The 22072-nt window shown below is 31.0% G+C and overlaps 1 protein-coding gene across 1 annotated transcript in view; it reads left to right on the top strand.

The window, feature by feature from the left end:
- LOC106462762 (homeodomain-interacting protein kinase 2-like) overlaps positions 1-22072 on the top strand; it is an 88722-nt gene that overhangs the window by 32705 nt on the left and 33945 nt on the right. Inside the window, exons 3-17 of the mRNA XM_022390098.1 lie at positions 229-405; positions 5988-6164; positions 6420-6574; positions 6956-7079; positions 8669-8788; positions 12517-12603; positions 12921-13105; positions 13383-13527; positions 14356-14551; positions 15329-15414; positions 15861-15941; positions 16614-16720; positions 17145-17418; positions 18789-19142; positions 19288-19422. Coding sequence (XP_022245806.1) covers positions 229-405; positions 5988-6164; positions 6420-6574; positions 6956-7079; positions 8669-8788; positions 12517-12603; positions 12921-13105; positions 13383-13527; positions 14356-14551; positions 15329-15414; positions 15861-15941; positions 16614-16720; positions 17145-17418; positions 18789-19142; positions 19288-19422 — 2403 coding nt within the window. The remainder of the gene's footprint in view (positions 1-228; positions 406-5987; positions 6165-6419; positions 6575-6955; positions 7080-8668; positions 8789-12516; positions 12604-12920; positions 13106-13382; positions 13528-14355; positions 14552-15328; positions 15415-15860; positions 15942-16613; positions 16721-17144; positions 17419-18788; positions 19143-19287; positions 19423-22072) is intronic.

Raw genomic sequence — 22072 nt, 5'->3', positions numbered from 1 at the left:
TTAATATCTGTTGAAAAAGCTATACACTGTCTAAAAGCAAAATTAGAAGACAATCCTGTAACAAAACACCTAATACACATGAGATGAGATAAACCAGAACTTACTCTGCCTGCAGTTTGAGTGTTTCATCAAAGACGTAAGGATGTTGTTTATCAAATAAGCTTTAATTAAACAGTCATATGCACGTAAAAACATAAATGTCTGTAACTGAGGTACTATCCTCTATAGAAGGCTGTGGAATCAGGTTGGGCAGCCAATCATCAGATGTTTGTTCCATCTTGGCAACAGATTCCAACACAGCGGGTCATTCAGCAGCAAGTGTTGTCAGACTCAGAAGTTTGGAGTCGTTCCCTTGTTTTGGAGAAAGCATCATTATTACCAGAACAAGCTGCAGTTATACCTGTGGTAGGAGAACTTTCGATTTTATTTATCATGTCACTGAATGTGTTTTGATTTTACCATTATATTTATTTCTTAATAATAGGTAGGCAAACAACAATTTATAAGCATAAGGAAAGGTTTTATTGATGATGGAGCATACTAAATCTTCTTCAAGTATTGTCAGTACTAAGCAATCCAAGGGTTATATATCATTACAAAGACAAGAGACACAGAGATTAAATGTCACAGAAATTATGTCAACAGGTGACAGGATATAGGTAGAGGCTAAATCTGATCAAGTCTATGAGTGGTGAATAGACCTTGCCAAATACTTGCTGATATTGCGAGGGCTATTATCACAGTTTAATGAGAGATCATTTGCTTTGATGATTTCTATAGTTTCTAAACAGTCTCTTTGTTTTTTAGTTTTGGGTTGGTATAGAAGAATTTCATTCCAAAGTATTTTGTGACCTGTTTCATATTGATGATATGTTAAGGCAGATATCTGGAATTCACTTCTAAGCATGTGACCTTGGTGTTCTTTGCATTTTATTTCTAAGGAATGTGACGTTTTTCCTATGTGTTTCTTTCCACATTCACATGGGATACTGTATATGCCCTGTTTTTGTTCTCTTGATAGGGATTCTTTTGAGTTAGGTAGTAAGATGCTAATTTAATGTAAAGGTTTGAGTACTGCTTAAATTATTAAAAAGTCTAGTAATTTTGTTAGCAACTTCTAGCACAAAGGGGAATGAAACAAATTTGTTAAGTTTATGTTGTTGATAGGTTAAAGGTTAGAGTTAACATAATATTTTTCACTGTTTTGAAGTTTGATACAAGCCCTATATATGATATTGGGGTTGAAACCTCTAGATAATGCTATGTTCTTTAGGTAGTTCAATTCAATAAGTAAGTCTTCTTTGTGTATGCAAATTTGTATCGCATGATTTACTTAGATGAAGTAGGAGGATATTTTCTGTGATAGGTGGTGATTAGATGTTATGTGTGGCAGCATGGATTTTCCTGTATATATTGTTAGTAACTATTACTCTCTCTCTTTTTCCATTCACATCTAAAAAGGGAAGACAACTGTTGGATTCCATTTCATGTGTAAAAATTATGTGTTTAAGAATTCAATGAAATTGAGTAGTGTCTCTTTCCTGTGTTGCCATATATTAAAAATATCATCTATGGATCTTAAAGAGATTTCATGTTTCTTGGTGTGTATTAACTTGTTTCCAAACAGTTCTTTTTCTAAAATGGACATGTAGAAGTCACTGAGTAGAGGGAAAAGGGGGAGTTCCATTGCTAATCCATTATTTCGTTTGTAAAACTGGCCTTTTTATGTAAAATAAGTGTTGTTTAAGCAGTATCCTGTGAGGTTGATAAGAAGAAAATAAAACCACAAAGCCATAACTAAAAGCTATATGTTATTTTTACTTTTTCTGTCTATGAAAAAAAGAAAAAGCCTACAGCTAGGACTAATAAGAAACCAGGATATATCAAAGAATCAATACGAGGAGATGTTGAAATCTCTGAAATTGTTTCCTCTTGTAAAAAGAAGAGTTGGGGGGGGGAGCCTGATTGAGGTGTTTAATATTGTAAAGGGAATTGATAGTGTTGATGCATCATCTTTTTCCATAATTGATACTGAGACTAGTAGGACTAGGGGACACAAATATAAATTTTAGCAGGGTAGGAGTCATCTTCAGCTTAGGCAGTCTTATATTTCTAATAGGGTGGTTAGCCTTTGAATGGGTTGCCTTCAAATGTTGTGTAGGCAGTAAATTTAAGTGGGTTTAAGAAAATGATAAGTGCAGGCTTTAAGTTTTTTTTATATTTATTTATTAATAGTTGGAACAGCCAAGATGGAGCAATAGGTCCCCAAAACATTATGATTATGATGACTTTCTGTTAATTTAACTTGATAAAAGGCACCATTTTACAAGCAGATTTTGTTGTGTGTAGACCACAACTAATTGATTGATTGATGGGCTCATTAATTGATTAAATTCAATTAATCGATTAGAACACAATGCTCCGTATAACCTGTATAAGCAAAAAACAATTTGGTATGTAGTACCATCATAACTTTTTTCAACCACTGTATTGTTCTCACATGGTATTAATTTTCCTGTTTTCTTTCTCATTGTTTTTGTGTAAGTAATATTTGAATTGCCCCTTATTTCATATGACAGTTCTCTTCTGAAGGTTACCATTTGGGCATTTTGCATAAAACATTTATTTTGAGTAGGATAAACATAATAATATTCGATGATGATTCAAGTCATCCGAATATTTTGCAATTGCCTTTTATCCTCACTAAATAGTAAATTTATCTGATTTGATAACAGTTTTATTTTATGACCATAATACAAAAAAACCCTCATGTTTACAAACACTTAAACTAAAAAAAACTGTGCTATGTCTATTAAAAATTAAAACATACCATAGTTTTAAACAAAGAACCAAACACCAACAAGATACCTTTATTAAGGTTTAAGCAATCTCCAGTCATGTGACTTTTTTTTGCTTCATACCGTATGTATATTCCTGTGTCTAGGTAAACTACTTGTATATGTTGGTGACAAAACCTTCACCAGACATTATACATTTATTACTGTGTTAAAATTTTAATATAGTTTTTTTTTGTTAGCCATTACCTACCTTACCTGAAGTTATTTGATGTCTTCTAATTGAAGAAAATTTCTGCAGCTTTCAAACAAATATAATTTAACACACAAATACTTTCATAATTCAGAGAAAAAGGAACTGAAAGGAACATTTAGAGAAACTATAAAAAAATCTTTCAGATACTTGATAGTTTAATTCTTGCTCTATCCAGTCATATTTAAACTTTGTATAGCTGTCGTAAAAGCTGTTTCATTAGTAAATAATAAACCACTTGATGTGGTAACATGGCAAGGTTTCAACTAAGATCTATACAAAAAGTAAGGGAAACACTTAAAAGTCAAGGATTGGATATTATATTTCTCAACGGATGATTGGTTCTTAGCAAAAAATAGTTATTCTTTGGAATGGGCAGAAAAACTCCAGAAGAATCAACTTTAAGCGGGGTTGTTTTATTTACAAGCAGCTGCTTAGAAATGCAAATATAAACTTTTTTTTTCCATGAATTACACCAAAAAATATGTCATAAAATTACAAAATATCAATTCTAAAACAATTTTGAGTTGTAATTGTTTAAATGGAGTTAGAAACATATAAAACTGTCTTAAAAACTTAAAGAAATCTTTTTTTTTCCTATACACAAACTTAGGACTATGTTAGCTTGTTTATTCTAAACTGTTGTACATGAAAATGTATAATACATGCAATGTAGCACAAAACCTTTAACAACCTGAAAATATGACTGATAGTTTCATAGATTTCCCTATACAAATTACCCTTAAAACATCACCAATACAATAAATAATAAAAACTTGACTAGTTTCAACTGTAGAACTTCATCATGTGTAAATTAGTTGAATAATTTTATCGTTAGAAATAAAATTATTTTTCAAAACACATGCTAAACTAAATACATGATATTTGGTCGTATTTTATATTTGTTCATAAAAGAATAAAATAGAGAAATGTCAAATTTAATAGACCAATCAAATAAAAACTCTGGTATTTAATATTTTTTTTATTAATTTTTGAAAACAATGTAGATGGTTTCAGCCCCCTCCCCACACACACACGAGATGTGTGCCTATTTATCCAACATTAAATTAAAAAGTTAGTAAATCTTTAAACGTAATAGAGGTAGGAGACCCACAGTCCACCTAGATATGCTCCTACTTATACAATATTAAAACATTGCTATTACTTTCTTAGAAGAATTATAAATTAGAAACATATCACAGTGTAAAAAAAAGTAAGTTTTCACTTTAGTTAACACTTAACCCATTGACTGTTAATTTGCCGTGTGGGGTACAGTCCGCCTCTGGCAATTGAATGTGAGTGTGCTTGTATACAGTGTACGGCTCACAAAAGCTGCAGTCAAAGGTTTAAGTAGCCGGATAATTGGTGGTTGGTGCTTTCATCCAGTTGCCTTTCCTGCAGTTAATAATTAGTGACAGTAGCAGATATCCTTAATAGCTTTGCAGTAACAAAGACAGTACGAGTAAATTTAGTTACAATGGGAATCTAACTTGAGATCCTCAAGTCATCCTTCCCTATCCTCCCATTATGTAGTTTTGTGCTATTATTTCTGTTGTTTATTTTTGTGACAATCAATTTAATCATAATTGTGATTAGTTGATTATTGGAATAATCAAAAACACTAATAATTGGAAACTTATTTTAATTAATTGATTATTTTTGTGATATTAATTGATTGATCATAATTTTGATTAATCAATTAGTTAATGATACTTTAGTTGATCTAGTTGCTATTCATAGGAAATTGATTAAATTGTCCAGTATAGTGTAGACTGAAGTTGGTGCTGTGGTAAATAATGAAAATTTCTTTTAACCTATTTATAGATTAGTGTGGAAGCCAAGTAAATTAGTCGTTTTTGGATATTTTATTTTACTGTTTGAATTATTGTTTGTGTTTTGAAATGCATATTTAAAAGCCACATGAATTATTTTTTACACAGCCAACATAGTATGAAAAAAAGTAGTTATATTGAAGTACATTGTCAAATACAAATATGCCTATAACAACTGTAAGTGGAAAATTTCTTATTTTTATGTATATTTTGCTTTTATTGATACATATATTTTTAACGAAAGTAACTGAAATGTAAAAATTGAATATTTTTAGGTTAGATTAGAAAACTTAAGTAAAAAAAAAAAATTTTTGTCATTACTTTTGGGGCAACACAGGAGCAGTTAGATTTAATCTGATCTGCTAGTTTACTCTGCTATACCACCTTCTGATTTACTGCTGTCATGGTAGTTAGACACAGTTCAAAGAACAATAAAATTAAATGAAATCAATTGTGAAAAATTCTTAAGATAAATAATTGTCTGCCACAATCTGAAGTAATTATAGTAAAAAAAGTATTTTGATTTTGTTTTACATTTTTCAATTTTTGGTCAGATAATTTTGTTACAGTTAGTGTTAAGGTAGAGAAAATAAAAGAATGTTTTAGCAAAAAAAAACTTTTGATATTCATTTTGGCAGTTCTTGAGGTTATGCTAATGTAATATAAAGCTGTAAGAGGAAAAAAATTATTTTCCTTGTTAACATGAAAATCATTTGGTGCTGAGATGGGACCCAGTTTGAGTCAGACGGACGTGGTAAATTCATGGACAAACCTTTAGTAAAAATACTTTATTAAAAATTCTGATAGTTGTTTTTTTGTGTGTGTGTGTGTGTGTGTACAACATACTTGTAATATTTACTAAAAGCTGACCATAGTGAATTCTGAATTACAGTAAACATTAAATTTCCAATATGGACTCAGTCCAATAAACCAACCCTTTTCATATAGGGTTAAAACTTGTTCAGTATGTATTATGTAATAAGTCTGTCTTATAATTTTTTCAAGTGATTAAATTTAAAATGTCTGGGAATAGTTTTTTGTTCTGTGACACTAAAAATGTTTCAACTGAAAAAGGCTAAAAATTTGTAATATTTTTCTCTCCTTTAGTTCAATTTTGTAAGAGCACATGAGTGTTTCACTCATAAGAATCACACTTGTCTTGTGTTTGAAATGTTGGAACAAAACTTGTATGACTTCCTGAAACAGAACAAATTCAGCCCTCTTCCTCTGAAGTACATCCGTCCCATCCTACAACAAGTGCTCACTGCTTTATTGAAGCTAAAGGTAAAACCAGAACTTGCTATTTTTTTATCTGTCTTACCACAAGTAATCATTACTGTTTTTCAAGTTAGTGTTGCTTGTGTATTTGAAGTAAAATTTTTCAGTAGTGTAACTACAATGCTCCAAAACTTAATTTGTGCTTTTTAAAAGTTGAAGAGAGAGAACATTGGCAATTATTGTCATATAAAATGAAAATTTGGAGAAGAATTGTACTGTTGTGCAAAATATGCTCAAGATCTTTTATTTCCTGTTTCTTAGCAACTTGGGCTAATTCATGCTGACCTGAAACCAGAAAATATCATGTTGGTAGACCCTATACGTCATCCCTTCAGAGTAAAGGTGATTGACTTTGGATCAGCTAGTCATGTTTCCAAGGCCGTGTGTTCTACTTATCTTCAGTCAAGATATTACAGGTGTTATACATAAATACATTATTTTTCTTTTATATTCATTGTCCTCACTTTTATGGGCTTTGAAATACTTTTAGTGTTGTGCGTGTGATAAACATTTTACCTAGTGTTCATTCATGGTTCTCTCATGTTTTATGTATGACAGAATATGTTTAGTTTACTAAAAGTTTTAATTTTGAATTGCACTTAACAATTACTCAAGGAATTTTAAAGTGTTGGGGATGAATGAAGCTTTCATGGACTTGTAAATGGAAGATTGATAAGATCTCACTTTATACCAGTAGGATTTATTTCATTAACTGTTTAAACTGTATATTTTTCTCTGTGTAATTTTTAAATTTAAAACATGCTTACTAGTGTTCTATAACCTTTTTGTGCATTCAGAGCTCCCGAAATTATTCTTGGCTTACCATTCTGTGAAGCTATTGATATGTGGTCCCTGGGCTGTGTGATGGCTGAACTTTTCTTGGGGTGGCCCTTGTATCCTGGGTCTTCTGAGTATGATCAGGTAATTTCTTGTATAACATGTATGTTTACCATAATCAAGAATCAACTGTTTCTACTAAAGATGTTTCTTGTACTAACAGAATTGTTTTGATGGTGGGTACTGCATTTTGTGCTCAAAATGTATTATCAAAATAATTTAAAGCTGGTATTTATTGGTATTGGTTATAAAATCTGTAAAGTAAAAATAGACATGTTATTTTATTGCATATTGCTTTTTTAGAAGAGAAAGTACTTGTTACTAGATTAGATAAGTCAGCCTTATTAGGAAGTAAACTTAAAGGTTGATCCAAATATATAATTCAGACTAGTAAAACATACTCTGAATACACACACACACACACACATATATATATTTATTTATTTATTTTTGACAAACATAACAATTACTTGGATAAGGTTTCCTCTAGATATATCAACCAAACCTGATTATACACAATGTTTCGTCCAGGTGTATCAGTAAAATTGTTAAACATGAATCACAATAAATATGGTAATAATTCTTATAAAATCTCTTTATGTTCTTATACAGGTTTCTAGTAAGAAGAATATAGTAGACTTTCAACTGTGCATCCTACAAACTGCTGTTGATGAGGCCCTTAGCTCAATATCAGAGCACATCAGTTTGGTTGGCTTTACAAGCCTCTGTCAAAATGCCAGAGGTATATAATACTTATGTTGGTAAACTTATGAGCTGTAGATTAATAGTTTGTGATATTACAACACAGTAAGACATATGATCATTTTTGTTAAAGCTGTCTTTGCTGGTCTTATACATTGCTATACCATAAGAATTAATATTGCTTACAAAATTAATGATATAAATAGCATTTTGTCTGAGATTTTGTACTTTGTAAACCCAGCTGACCAGGTGAATTTTGATATTGAAAGATGGTCTTGTCAACAGAGGCAACACACTAATTGAACAGTTGAAAACTTAAAATCCTATTAAATATTTTTACTAAACACCTGTATAGAGCTGTAAAGAGAGATTTGATAAATATTATTATCAGTGATATTGTAATGTAATATCACACAAATTACAAACCTACAAATTATGCTTTGCCAGCATTGGCAATATATACAGGGGTGTAGGAAAAAAAATATGTGAAAGAAATGCTACTGTTGGAGGAAAAAAGAAATGAGTGATAAAGTCGTACTGATGGAGTTTGGAACATGATCCATTGGGAAAACTGTGATTTTCACTGAAAAAGGTGCATTTTGATGGTATGTGAGGCTGGTGTTACACCTTTTAAGTGTGTTGTATATATGTATATATACACACAGGTGCAATGATCTCTGGCCTACATGCATGAAATACCATAAGCATTGATAAACACAGTGTATATCATTTACACCAAAAGGGCATATTTTCAGTAACATTTATGCCCTATATACCAGTCAGCCTAGAGGAATAATTTTTAAACATCTGTTTTTGAGATACAGTTTATAAGCCAAAGCTAAAGACCACTAAGAGAAGTCTTAATTTTATACTTTGGTATTAAGAAAAAATATATTATTGAGGTAAAGCACTGCTAGTAGAATTCATGCTTAATAGCTTTTTTTGTGTGTATGTTTGTTTGTTTGTTCTAGATAAGATATATCAGCCAGACCCAAGGACTGCCAGCAGAACATATGTTGAACAGTGCCACAAAAACAACTCGTTTCTTCTACAGAGAAACAGATAGCAACTATCCATTCTGGAGGCTGAAGGTAATGTGGTATAGAAATTAATGTTCAGTAGGGAGCAACCTTTTATTCTAGTAAAAGATAAAGTGCTTTCCCAAGAAATTAGATAATTTTTTTTTAATAATGACCATATACCTTAGATCAGCGTTTCTCAAACTTTTTTTAGCCATGGAACACTTTTCAGCTGAGAAAAAGCTTACAGAACATTAGACACATGAAATATCGGTGTAGAAGGTATGTTACACTTGCAGCACCCTCTAGATTTGTATATTATTTATTTAATCAGATTACATATTAATGAATTTTTACATTTTTATGCTTATAATATATTTTAGGTACAAACCTTTCCACCAAGATATTATGTAGAATAGATATGACATCTTCTATAATTCTTCTTCAATGTGAAATCGATATTATCTCATTCTAATACATAGGAAAATATTTCATAATAAGTTATGATCGTACAAAAAGTGTTAAATAATTTATTAAAATTTAAAATCATAATTTTCTCGTGGAGCACCTATCAACTTTGGACGGAACACCATGGTTCTGCGGAACATAGTTTGGGAAATGCTGCTTTAGACAATTGAAAGTAAAGAGGTACACATGGTGGTGAGTGCATGGGACATAATCTATGGTAGCTAAACATTTCTAACCTAGTGACACTATATTACCATTTCTGTATTTGCATATATTAAGATAAATATTTAACTTATTAACATCATGACATCTGAAACAAACATTCCGATACAATATCTTACTTCCTCTCACAAATTAGCTTTTCTCGACTAGCACTGCCCTCTATTGGCACAAATTTACTATTTACTTATGTTTTGGTATTGTGAAAGGTAGCTTTTTTTTTTCAAACTATTTTCTTACTTTTTCAGTGGCTTTTTGCTAGTTTATTGTGGATCCCACTCTGTGGCAAGTGGTGCCTGACCAGATATCCTTTTTTTTCTTTTTGAAAATCAGCACTATCCATCCTGTGACCATGCTCAATGTTAATCATGTTGTAGCCCTTCTTACCTTGGACCTGATGTACAATTCCAGATCACCTGGTTGTGTGCCTTTATTTTATTTTTATCTATGACTAAACAATTATATTGCAGCTGTGGGTTATGCACACCATAGCGATGGAGTGTTTCATAGGACTGCTTCATAAATATGTTCATTTCAGACTATACACTTGTGGACTAACATGAGTAAAGCAGACTGAAATTGCTACCCATCTCTGTTGCTCCATGGCATTGAGACTCTTCCTACTGCAGATTTGATGTAGAATTCCAGATGCCACCAGGTTTTGGTTGACCAACTCTGTCGATGTGGTAGCTCTGCTTTTCAAAATAGGATATTGAGGTCACCTATTGCACTATCTGTAGTGATGCAGTCCTCCAGACTCTCCAATACATTTTTCCCCCTTCTATGGAGGTTTGTCCTTCTGAATGATACATCATACCACACAGTTGGGAGATTGATGGTGCCATTTTGCAGGTGTTTCTAGTATACCTGGATCAGCACTTTCTTTTTTTTTCATCGGCCCTCCACCAGCTGAGTGGGGATTCTAGCTATTTTGTGAGAGGAGGTGAAATATCATATTGGAAGTTAGCATTTTCCTTCTACAAAAGGTATTTCTGATAGATACTTACCTCCTGTCACACTTCCCACCCAGCCTTCCCACTTGCGATGATATGTGGTGTAGGTCTTCTGGCCAATCTCGAAGTGATTAATGAGTGCAGATGTGAAGAGGGTGCTGGTTATGATAGGAGTGGTGTCAAGCTCCTATTGGTGGAGAGCTGCTGCATGATTGTTTGCATGTGGATATGCAGAAGTGGGAGTTGAAGGCTAGTGGCGTGCATTGAAAATTTGTGCCAATAGAGGGCAGTGCTAGTTGAGTAAAGTTATTTTGTGATAGGAGGTAAGCATCTATAGGAAATACACTTTCACTGTAGGAAAATGCTAACCTTCAAACATAAAGCAGAATAATCATTGAATTCCTTTGAACATAAATTAGATTTTTTTGGCAAATAACAATTTATAATGAAATAAAAACCATTAAGTGAATAGCTAGCTACATATTATGCTATTATACAGTGCACCTATACCATTGACCTGAGTCCAGGTTTTGTATGTGCTTATTACCAGTAATAGTATCACAGGCCTAATAATGTCCTTGCTGACTGACTGTTATAAATAATTTTATGAAATATATTTTATTAAAACTAGTATAAAAAAGATAATATTTATCTTGCTCCATCTTATTTATTAAAAGTTAACACCATAAAACTTCATGGTTTTAAATTACCAGCAGGACTTTTTATAAAATGTACAGCAATGCCAAAATAATTGTCAACAAACAAGCATGGGAACCAATAACAAGGCATGTACTCAAGAAAAATTTCTGATCAAAGGAATAGAAACTTACAATCCATATAAGGAAGAAATCTGAAACAAGTACACTATTAAAAAGAAAATAATTTTATCTCTCTAAAGATATATATTTATGGTTTTATTAGTTTGAGAAGCTTGGAAATTGTAAAACAAAATATGCAGGTAAATGAATTTGACACCATCAACTTCAAACACTCATCTTCAACCTATTTCAGCTAGAAATAAGCAACAACTATATATAAAGACTGGGGTTTGCATCTGTGTTTTGTATGTTGGCAATTTTCATCTATGCATATGTTGTGAATATGATGACTAAAGATGTTACAGTAACACCAGACCCGTGAAAAATTTGTGGATTCTCATCATCAAGGCTGAGCTGCCCATTGTCTTTTAACCTCTTTAAATAAGCATACTTCCTCACTAGAAACCAGAATAAGAGATGTATTAGAAAGTATGTACAGTAGTGCCAAAAGCAGTAGGTCTGTACTTGTCATAGAAGAATTAGCATTATACTTAAAGGAAAATTCTGTGGAGGTAATTGTTTATTGAAATCAAAATTAAAGATGAGAAGTATGTCTACCTTATTTTGTTTATACCACTATTTCTTCTTATTATTAATAGAAAATTTCTTGAGTATAAATAAAAATCTTATTACTAAGCTATCTTGAAATATTTTCCATTTTAACAAAAAATAACTATAGTAGGCCTATAGTACATTTGTGTTTGGTTAAGTGAACCCAAATAGGCAAGTGTAAAGGAAGTATAAAAACAAATGTTAGATAGATAAACAGTTTCAAGTTAATCTTGTTTAACTTAAGCACTGACATAAGTATGTTCAAAAACTATGCTTTTAGTTTGAGAATTTGATTTTACTGCTTCTATGTAGTGAAACACTGAATTGTTAAACCAGACAAATATTGCCTGGTATACACATATAATTAATTAATGATTAACAACTAACCTAAAGATTGACTCATTTAATGATGTTATTGGTATGAGAAATATAACTATTAACTCTTTCAGCACGGGCTCGGTCCCGGGACTGACCTCGTAATCATTTTGTGCTTGTTATTACAATGCTTTCATATGCAAAATATCAATGGTGACGATTCAAGTTAAGAATTTTGTAAATGATGATACAAACTTCAGGGACGTAATTCTGAAATTTTAATGTGATGTTGAACCAGCTTTGCACTTATTGTTTAGACTGTGAAGTCGAAGTTGTAACACATTTATGATTTAGTGTATAGCAAAATAAATATATTGGAAACTTATGTCAAATGAAGAGTATTTAACTAGTGAGACACGCTGTTTAAATATTTTATTGCTTTAGTTACTAAAATAATAAAATATAAATGTTATAGATTCCTGAAGAGCATGAAGCAGAGACAAATATTAAGTCCAAAGAAGCTAGAAAGTACATATTCAACTGTCTTGATGACATGGCACAAGTAAGTAGCACAAGTTTCTGTTGAGATAATAAAAAAAGTGTATCATGCAAATAATGATAAATATAAATGTTTCAAAATGCTGTGTAAAAGAATTATTAAACTTCAACCAATACAGTGGAAATCCCTTATAGGCAATGCTAAAAGCCAATTATGATTAAAGTTTCATCACCTAGGTAAGTTTCTTTATTAGCACTAAATGTAATTTAAAAGTCAATACAATTTAAATTTGTTGAGTTTCTTACTATTTAGTGGGATACAGCTAAGAAGATGATTTTATGTTTGTGTTTGATTTCACTAAACTGAACATTTTTCTGAAGGTAAATGTGCCTACTGACTTAGAAGGTGGAGAATTGCTAGCTGAGAAGGCAGATAGGCGGGAGTTTATTGACCTTCTAAAAAGGATGTTAACCTTAGACCAAGAGCGAAGGTTTACTCCTGGTGAAGCTCTGAATCATAATTTTGTATCTCTCAACCACCTTATTGATTATGCACATTGTAATAAGTAAGCATCAGTTTAGGAAGAATGTTACAATTTTCCTTAGACACACTGGACTATTAGTTTAAGTGTGTAGTTAAATGATTACTTCTGAGATCTTGTTGTTTAATAAAAAAACTACAATAATTATTTTAATAGTTGCAGCATTCATTTAGTCAGAGAATAACATGAACTCTTGTAATGTTTCCATTTGAGTTTTTAGCCTTGTTTTTTAATTGTTATAAAATGAGATAAACATATTCTAATATTATTGTTAAATGTGTATTATTAACATTGATTACAGTGTGAAAGCTTCAATTCAAACGATGGAGATGTTTCGCAGAAAAAGACATACATACGATCAAAATAGAAATCAGGTTTCAGTTGTGAACAATTTTAGCTCTTCTTCGAATAACGTGGCTCTCACTTTCAACAACCTGCAGAACCAGGTAAGTTATAGGCTTTAAAGTTTTAGTTCTTCCAGCAAGCTACTCACAACCAGCAGACTGACCTACAGAACCTTGTAGGTTTCATCCTCTACAATGGTAATTTAAAAGCTTGGGTCTTTATCAAGAAATAATCACAATTTATGAAATCATATCATATTGTTGATTTCAAAAATATCTGTTAAATTATGAAACTGTATTTTTTTTAATATCTATATTTGATTTCTAAACAAAATAATTTGGTGCATATTAATTAACACCACACATTTAAAGAAAGTAGTGAATAAAGCTATCGGGAACAATTTTGAAAGTTGATGAAGAGCTTTGCTGATGGTAGCAGACCTCAATTGTTCATGATTGTGATATAGAGTTTCTTAATTTAAAATTGAATGAGACCATTATCTATGATGTGTGAAGTTGTATTTTTATCACTGATTTATCCTGTTGGAACTAATATAACTTAAACAAATACAAAATACATTTTATGACAAAATGCTTTACATTTTATTAAAAATGGGAAACTTTTTTTTCTGAATTGAAGAAGCTGTTTATAAGTAATTTTCACTATCCAGGTAATAGACTCGTAAATATTCTTTTTCATATAATATTAATTATTAAAAATGGGTATGCTTTAATAGGAGCTAGCTTTCAACTCTCTTCATGAATCATGTTTAGACTGTTAAAAATATTTAATATATCTGTTTTTAAATATTGTGTATCAACTACACCTTTGTTAAATAGGATAACATTTTAAAATCCTTTTCTTATGTTAACTTCTAATGTAATAATTATTTTCATTTCTGTAATCTTTAATCAACATGTTCTGTTTAGTACCAGCTTCAGACTGCAAGTTTCTACCAACCTGCTTACCAGGTGGCACAGCCTCAGAGGGTTAACATTTCTCAGCAACAGTCACAAGCTCGAGTTAATGGACCAAGACATCAGTATGCTGTTCAAGCTGCAGATCCTTTTCATCAAGCTTCTCAGTCTTTATGTGTTTCATCTTTATTATGCCCTCCATATCGAGGTACTGTTGGATTGTAACTTTATAGGATACCTATGAAATGATACAGCTTTGTATTGTTTCTACAAGAGTTCAAAATTTAGCCCTATCCCTGTTGTGTGCATCACATGTGATTCACAGGACATAATGCTAAAGTGCCTGAGTATCATATGTCATACCTAACTACATTTATTTGATGTGCATCTGATGTTCATGGATAGATTGTTTTGGTTCAACATTTGAGATAAGATGAGAGCTTCATATGAGCATCACATGTGATGCTCAAAATGCATGTGAATGATGATAGGTTAGATTACTTTCACTCAAGAGACCTAGGATAAATACAATAAATTTCTTTTATTAATTCTTTATATTTTCATTACCCATTACACTAATTTTCCAATAAATGAACAATGTTTATATAAAAAAAAAGGTTTTATGGAATATCAACAGTAAAAGAAATGACTAAAACAGGGAAAGGGTTAAAACTTTGAAGTTGACAATAAAGATCTTGAATTATATCAGCTTGTTGAAACTCTTTATAAACATAGAATATATATATGATCTATGATTAGTTTTATTATTAGAATGTTAAGTGAACCATTATCTTATGTTTAAGAAAATGTATAATTTGGCACCATGATGTTCTTTAGTGTAGTAAATTTTGCTTTTAAAAGTATAGTTTTCAAATGTTGTGTTTAATATATCAGTAAGTTTAATAACTTTCCATTTTGTAACTTGAACATTTTCTGAGTGGTTAGATTTTCAGTAAAAGAAAACTTGATGTATGTTTTTTTTCAGGGTTAAACTCTCCAGCGAAGCACATGGTACCAATGGTTGCTCAGGCTGCCCAGGCTTTACAGATTCAACCCTCTCTGCTCACACAGGTTAAGTATAGTTTTTTTTTAAAATAGGTATGCCAGTAATCTTATAAAAATGATTTATTATTCATTACAAAAACGTGTGATCAGTAATATATAGAAACTTTAATTATTTAACAATTTCAAACAATCTTTATTCAGTAAACAAGTTGTAGAAAAATATAGACACAATTCTAAAGCCTTATGAATGGCTTCTTTGATATTAAATGACTGGATGATGTTTTAAACAACTATAATATTGTTATTTAAACAGAAAACAAGATAGAAGAACACTTGCATTCTTATATTTTAATATACATATTTATCAACTTCTTTTTGAGGCTACTTTTGTATCTTAATCATGGTATGATTTCTATATTGTTGCACAATTTTTAAAATATATCTTATACTGAAAGGAACCTCAATTACCGTAAAATAGTAATGATGACTGTGATTTTGTACTGTATTCTTAGGTGGGCACCCAACAGTACGTGCCTGTGTCTGTGGTTGAGCAGAATGGAAGGCAGATGCTTCTAACTGTAAGTTTTACTTGTGTTTTTCAGTTCTTTTATGAAAATAGATAAGTTAGAAAAATATGTAAGATATGGTTTGAAACAGCTAATCAGGAACTTTTATCATCAGTGTTTTAGTCATTGCTGAGATCCGATTACTACAGTTGAAACCCATCGTGTACATCTAGGTATGTTTTAGGGTTGTAAGTTTGTCTGTTGAAAAAGACATGGAAAAGTTATTTCTAGTATGATATTTCATTTCAGTTATTTTATTACAGTTTAGGGCAACCCCTCCATCCCAAGTACCATTCTAGTAACCCTTTCCAATAACGTAATGTCTTTCCTAAGATAAGGAGCTCAAGACTGAACACAGTACTCCAAATATGGCCTAACAAGTGATCTATACAATAAAATTATAACCTCTTTAGACTTTTATTCAATATTTCTATAGATACAACGTAAAATCCTATTTACCCTACGACTAGCAACAGCACCCTGCTTGGATGGCTTTAGAGACTGACCAACTATTACACCAAGATCCCTTTCTTTCATAACACTGTTAAGGTTATTCCCCCAATATTTGTGTATTGTATATAAGTCTAGGAATTCAAAATTTCAGTTTGCTTCATTTCATTGAAATTTTCAAATTATATACTTAAAAAATACTGTTGTTTTGAAGGAAAATAAGTAAGATTTAATATTTCTGTTTTACAGTGGAGCTTGGGAATGCTTGAAAAAGTGCACTTCCTAAAATCACATAAAGATACTGGAAACTCTGTGTATGTTGCATCAAAGAAAAGAAGAATAGATGACCTGATCTGGTGAGATAAGGTTTTGTTGTTTTATCTTTTTATTGAGATTGCTATTTTTTTGGTAATTCTTTTGTTGTTTATAACCAGAAATTAGACAAATAGTTTAAGTGTAGTGTTGAAAGTGATTATTGTTCTTTATTATCATTGGTTCGCTGAAAAATATAACTTTGTAACTGAATTTGTATGGTTTTGCACATCTTTTAGGTCATATAAGAATTCATTCGTTGATGTGTGTGAATGAAATAATTATTTTACTTTATCTGTTCTACTTATTTATTCAGTTGTTTTTGCTTAAAGCTTTCATTGGGTCTTCATTTAGCTACAGGTAATATGTTTCGGTAGATAATTGACTATTAAAATGAGATGTTCTTGTGTTTTTTGTTAGTATTTGTGAATATATATTCACAGTATTTTGTTGGATTTTTGTTTTTAGTATTGAGTACGGGAATCCAAATCAAGTTAGTGATGTTACTTCAACAAGTGGACTTTTGGCTGAGCCTAATGCAATTGGAGTAAATATTGTGGGTGACCAGAACCAGAGCACTAGTGTAAATTCATGCATTGTGCCTTCCATAAATAACCACTATGGTTGTCGACAGACCGCCAAGAATGGGGCACTGGCTGCATCCCATGGAGCACAACAAAACTTTGTTCGTGCTTCAGCAATCAAACTGCTGCACACTTATCAGGTAGCAACCATCACCAAGGTTATTAGGTTTTAGTGTAATAAAACATCACCATAGTTACTATATTTTGATGTAACGAGGTGTTAGATTCTACCTAATATTAGTAAGATATTATCCAAGTCACTGGTTTGTATTGTGACAAAACATCACCATAGTTACTATATTTTGATGTAACGAGATATTTTGCTACAGGTGTTAGATTCTAGCTAATATTAGTAAGATATTATCCAAGCCACTGGTTTGTATTGTAACAAAACATCATTATAGTAATTAAGTTTTAGTGTAATAAAACATCACCATAGTTACTATATTTTGATGTAACGAGGTGTTAGATTCTAGCTAATATTAGTAAGATATTATCCAAGCGACTGGTTTGTATTGTAACAAAACATCACCATAGTTACTATATTTTGATGTAACGAGATATTTTGCTATAGGTGTTAGATTCTAGCTAATATTAATAAGATATTATCCAAGCCACTGGTTTGTATTGTAACGAAACATCATTATAGTAATTAGGTTTTTATTTTAGTATAAAAACAACAAACCTTTATATGAGTGAAATCATTTGAAAATGTTACTAAAATAAAACTTCTAGAATCCACCTGATAGTGAAAAGCTTAAAATGGAGTTGGTGTAATTCAGACCCTTCTGGTTTTAAGTATACTAACTAATTAATAGACCTCAAAAGTATAATCTTAGACTAAAATTAACAATATTGTTTTTATAATACTGTCTGTTTGTTTGAAATTTTAAGATTCAAAAAAAAAATTAAAACTCTTCAAACATTAAGCATTTTCATAAATCTACATAGAAATCAATAACTTCTTGGTATGTTCTTGGTTGTTAGATTAAGTTAATAGAATTTCTAACCTTATAAGTATGAACACCAGACACATTCTTTTTGTTATACATTTACAAGTAGAGGTAGGGAGAATTTCCACCCCATTTGGAGTGTATCACATTTTTTCTTCTTTAGAAAACAAAATTGACTTTCAATGAGGTTTTATTAAATCAAGTGAATAATTAGCTCACTTGTGATATAAAATGTGTTTTTGAATTTCCATTTCCTTAATTATTTTTGAAATAATGCAAGTGCAGATTAAGTAATTTTAAAATATACAACATTGAAAATAACTTAATGTAATTTAAATGGCAAAGCTTGCTTGAAATAATTTAAAAATTAAATGGTAAAAATAATCCAAATTCTTTATTTTAAGTAAGTTCTAAATCTAGAATAACTGATAATTTTTGTAACATTTTGCAGTAAACACAGATTAACTAAATATTCTTACTTTAACTGTATGTATGTATGTTCATTACATTTTTCTTTAGTACATCCATGGATATGTTACATCACATTTGTATGCTTTTTTTTTATTGATGCTTAGCAGCGGAATGGTTTGAAACGTAAGTCAGATGAGCTTGATGATGTGTCAGATTTACAACAATGTGTGTTACAGCCCTATCAAGCCAAACAAGTAGAAGACAGAATTACAAATCATCGTCATCAGGTGCATCCTAACAGCCATCATAAAAGTGCATCCACTGCCACAGTACCAACAACAACCTCAACAAATAAATTCACAATAGCAAATTCAACTATCACCACGGCGCCTGCAACATCAAAAAACAGCTCCTCGACTAGCGAGGGGGATTACCAGCTTGTACAACATGAGGTTTTATATTCAGCCACAAATCAGTATGAAGTGCTGGAGTTTTTGGGAAGAGGAACCTTTGGTCAGGTAAACTAGTTATTTGAGTATATAACTTAAATATTTTTAGACCACAATGTGCAATGAAGTATCACTGTAAACTTCTAACATTGTTCAAAATAGGAGACTTATAAAAAGTTTTTGAAAGGGTTAAAGTTAGCTTATTAATTTTCAGGTGGTTAAATGCTGGAAGAAAGGGACCAATGAGATTGTAGCCATTAAGATTCTAAAGAACCATCCTTCCTATGCACGCCAAGGTCAGATTGAAGTGAGCATTCTACACAGATTAAGCCAGGAGAGTGCAGAAGAAGTATGAAAATAAATTTTAGTTGATAGTTAAAACTGTGCAAATATCTTCTATTTGAATCAGTAAAATTGATAGTTAGGTAAAAAGGATTTTCCAATGTAGCACATGTAATACTTTTTCAGTGTGATGTATAAATATATTTCAGTAAACATCATCAGGAATGTGTGAGTAAAAAGCAACCTGTACTTTTCCAGGATGCTATAGTTATTACTTTCCAGTACATTGTGTAACCTGTACTTTTCCAGGATGCTATAGTTATTATTTTCCAGTACATTGTCTTAACACTTTCCTACTATGATGCATATAGTACATTTTTAAAGTAATGTGGCTAACACTCTTCTGTTATGATATTTCTCATACTTCTCTGTTTATATAAAGTGTGTAGTACTTTTTTGCTAATAAAATATCCAATAGTTATCCATAATAATGTACCTAATACTTCTGCATTATTATATATATAATACTTTTCCACTATAATATATTTAGCACTTTTATTCTGCAGTGTACTTAACACTATTTCATTTACATCTTTGATAATACTTTTTTCTGCAATGATTTTTATATTTTGATGTCTAGTACTTTTGTCCTGCATAATATATTTCATTTGTTTTTATATGATTTATCTAACATTTTCAAGAATGATGTGTGTAGCATTTCTTCGCTTTGTTGTATTTAACCATACGTGTACAGCAGGGAGGTGAATATGTATATGCAATGACATTTTTGCAGTTACATTATAAACTTAATTAAACAATATTATCAACATATGTAAATAAAATGGGCATCAAAACATAGTTGATAATTCAAATTTTAATCTTATATAAATTTTCTTAATTTCAAAGGGGAGTATTTAAATATATTCGATCTTTACTTCTGTGTGCCACTTGATGTATCTGTGCTCTGAATTCTCCTTTTTAATTATTCTTTCTTTTCTTATTGGAGTTTTAGAATGATCACCAAAGAGATACACCAACTATAGATATTGATAAACCATAACTTAAAATAAGAACCTCCCACCTTCTTTATTTTGTGAAATATCCAGTAAATTTGTTACACCCATCACAGTAGCTTCTCCTGAATCTTCATACTTTTGAAATCACTTATTTGCTAATGCCTACTGTCAATTGTACAAACTTATAACTAATAGGAAAGCCATTTTGTGAACATGATTTTCAAACGATGGAAAATATTTTTGATCATAAAATCAAAATTACTTTGCATGTTGGGATAGTCAGCATTCTGTAAGAAAAAAATTCACTAGCAAATCTGTAATTAATTCATCTTAACACTTAATTGAAAACCTGATATTTTATGAAGTGCTCCTGATAAGGGGTGCACTAGCATAATTCCCAACCAAAAATCAGCTATTTATGGTCTAAAAAATATTGAGATGTTGTTTTACTGCTGTGGAAAAACGAGTGTGGTGTACTGTAATTAATGGGTGCATTCTTGTAGCTTTCTGAAGTTCTGCACAAGATATGTGCAGTTCACACAGTAGAGCTGTAAAAATAAGTGCTCTCTAAGTGTCAGAAGTTTCTACTGAATGATCCAATCTTGTGTTAAAAAAAACAGTTGTAATGCCATTATTTGTGCTTATTATCACTATATCTGGTGATTTAATTTGCTAAATTAATTCTGTGCCAAATTTAACGTTTTCAAAATACTTAAATAATTCATAATTATTTAAATTACTTTTTATCACAAAATGTTAATGCTGCTCTTTGTAAAAAAAAAAATAAATTAAATTACTCCCAACTACAGAATTCTGGGAGTGAATACTCCTTACAGAAAAACATTATCTGGAGCACTGATTTTATGTACAAAAGCCTTGTAATGTTTGCTGGTAGATTGCAAAATTTCATGAAGATGTGCTTACATTATCACTGAGTTGGCCAAATAAATGGAAAATTGGTTTTAATTATAGTAAATGCAAGATAATGCATTTGGGATTATCATAATTTGAATTATAAGTATAATTTAGATGTAAATAACAGAAAATTGTTTGAAATTTTTTAATATATTCCTTTTCTACATGAAGCCACAAAGCCTATAAAGCAACATGTAATTCCAGAAACATGGTAGTTCCTGTTCTTCATACTACAACAGGAACATCCAAGATTGTCCTTCTGATTCACTAGTGAGTCACACCAACTAAAGATGTTTTCTGATTAAGTCTCAAGTTATGTGGTACTCCTGATAGGTCTAAAGTTAAGAAATAGTCTTGTTTTATAGGTAAACCCAAGAAGGGTAAAACAAATGAATGTCTACTGTTCACAGACTGAAAATACAATCTGCCATGTGTTTACTTTTACAAAATAGAGAATTATGTTTTACAGTTTCATTTCTTTACAGTATGAAACACAGACTGAAAATACAATCTCCCATGTGTTTACTTTTACAAAACAGAGAATTATGTTTTACAGTTTCATTTCTTTACAGTATGAAACACAGACTGAAAATACAATCTGCCATGTGTTTACTTTTACAAAACAGAGAATTATGTTTTACAGTTTCACTTCTTTACAGTATGAAACACAGACTGAAAATACAATCTGCCATGTGTTTACTTTTACAAAATAGAGAATTATGTTTTACAGTTTCACTTCTTTACAGTATGAAACACAGACTGAAAATACAATCTCCCATGTGTTTA

This window comes from Limulus polyphemus, unplaced genomic scaffold (genome assembly GCF_000517525.1).
Source record: "Limulus polyphemus unplaced genomic scaffold, Limulus_polyphemus-2.1.2 Scaffold1244, whole genome shotgun sequence".
In the NCBI taxonomy this organism is placed as follows: Eukaryota; Metazoa; Arthropoda; class Merostomata; order Xiphosura; family Limulidae; genus Limulus; species Limulus polyphemus.
This window is presented reverse-complemented; position numbering and strand designations above follow the sequence as displayed.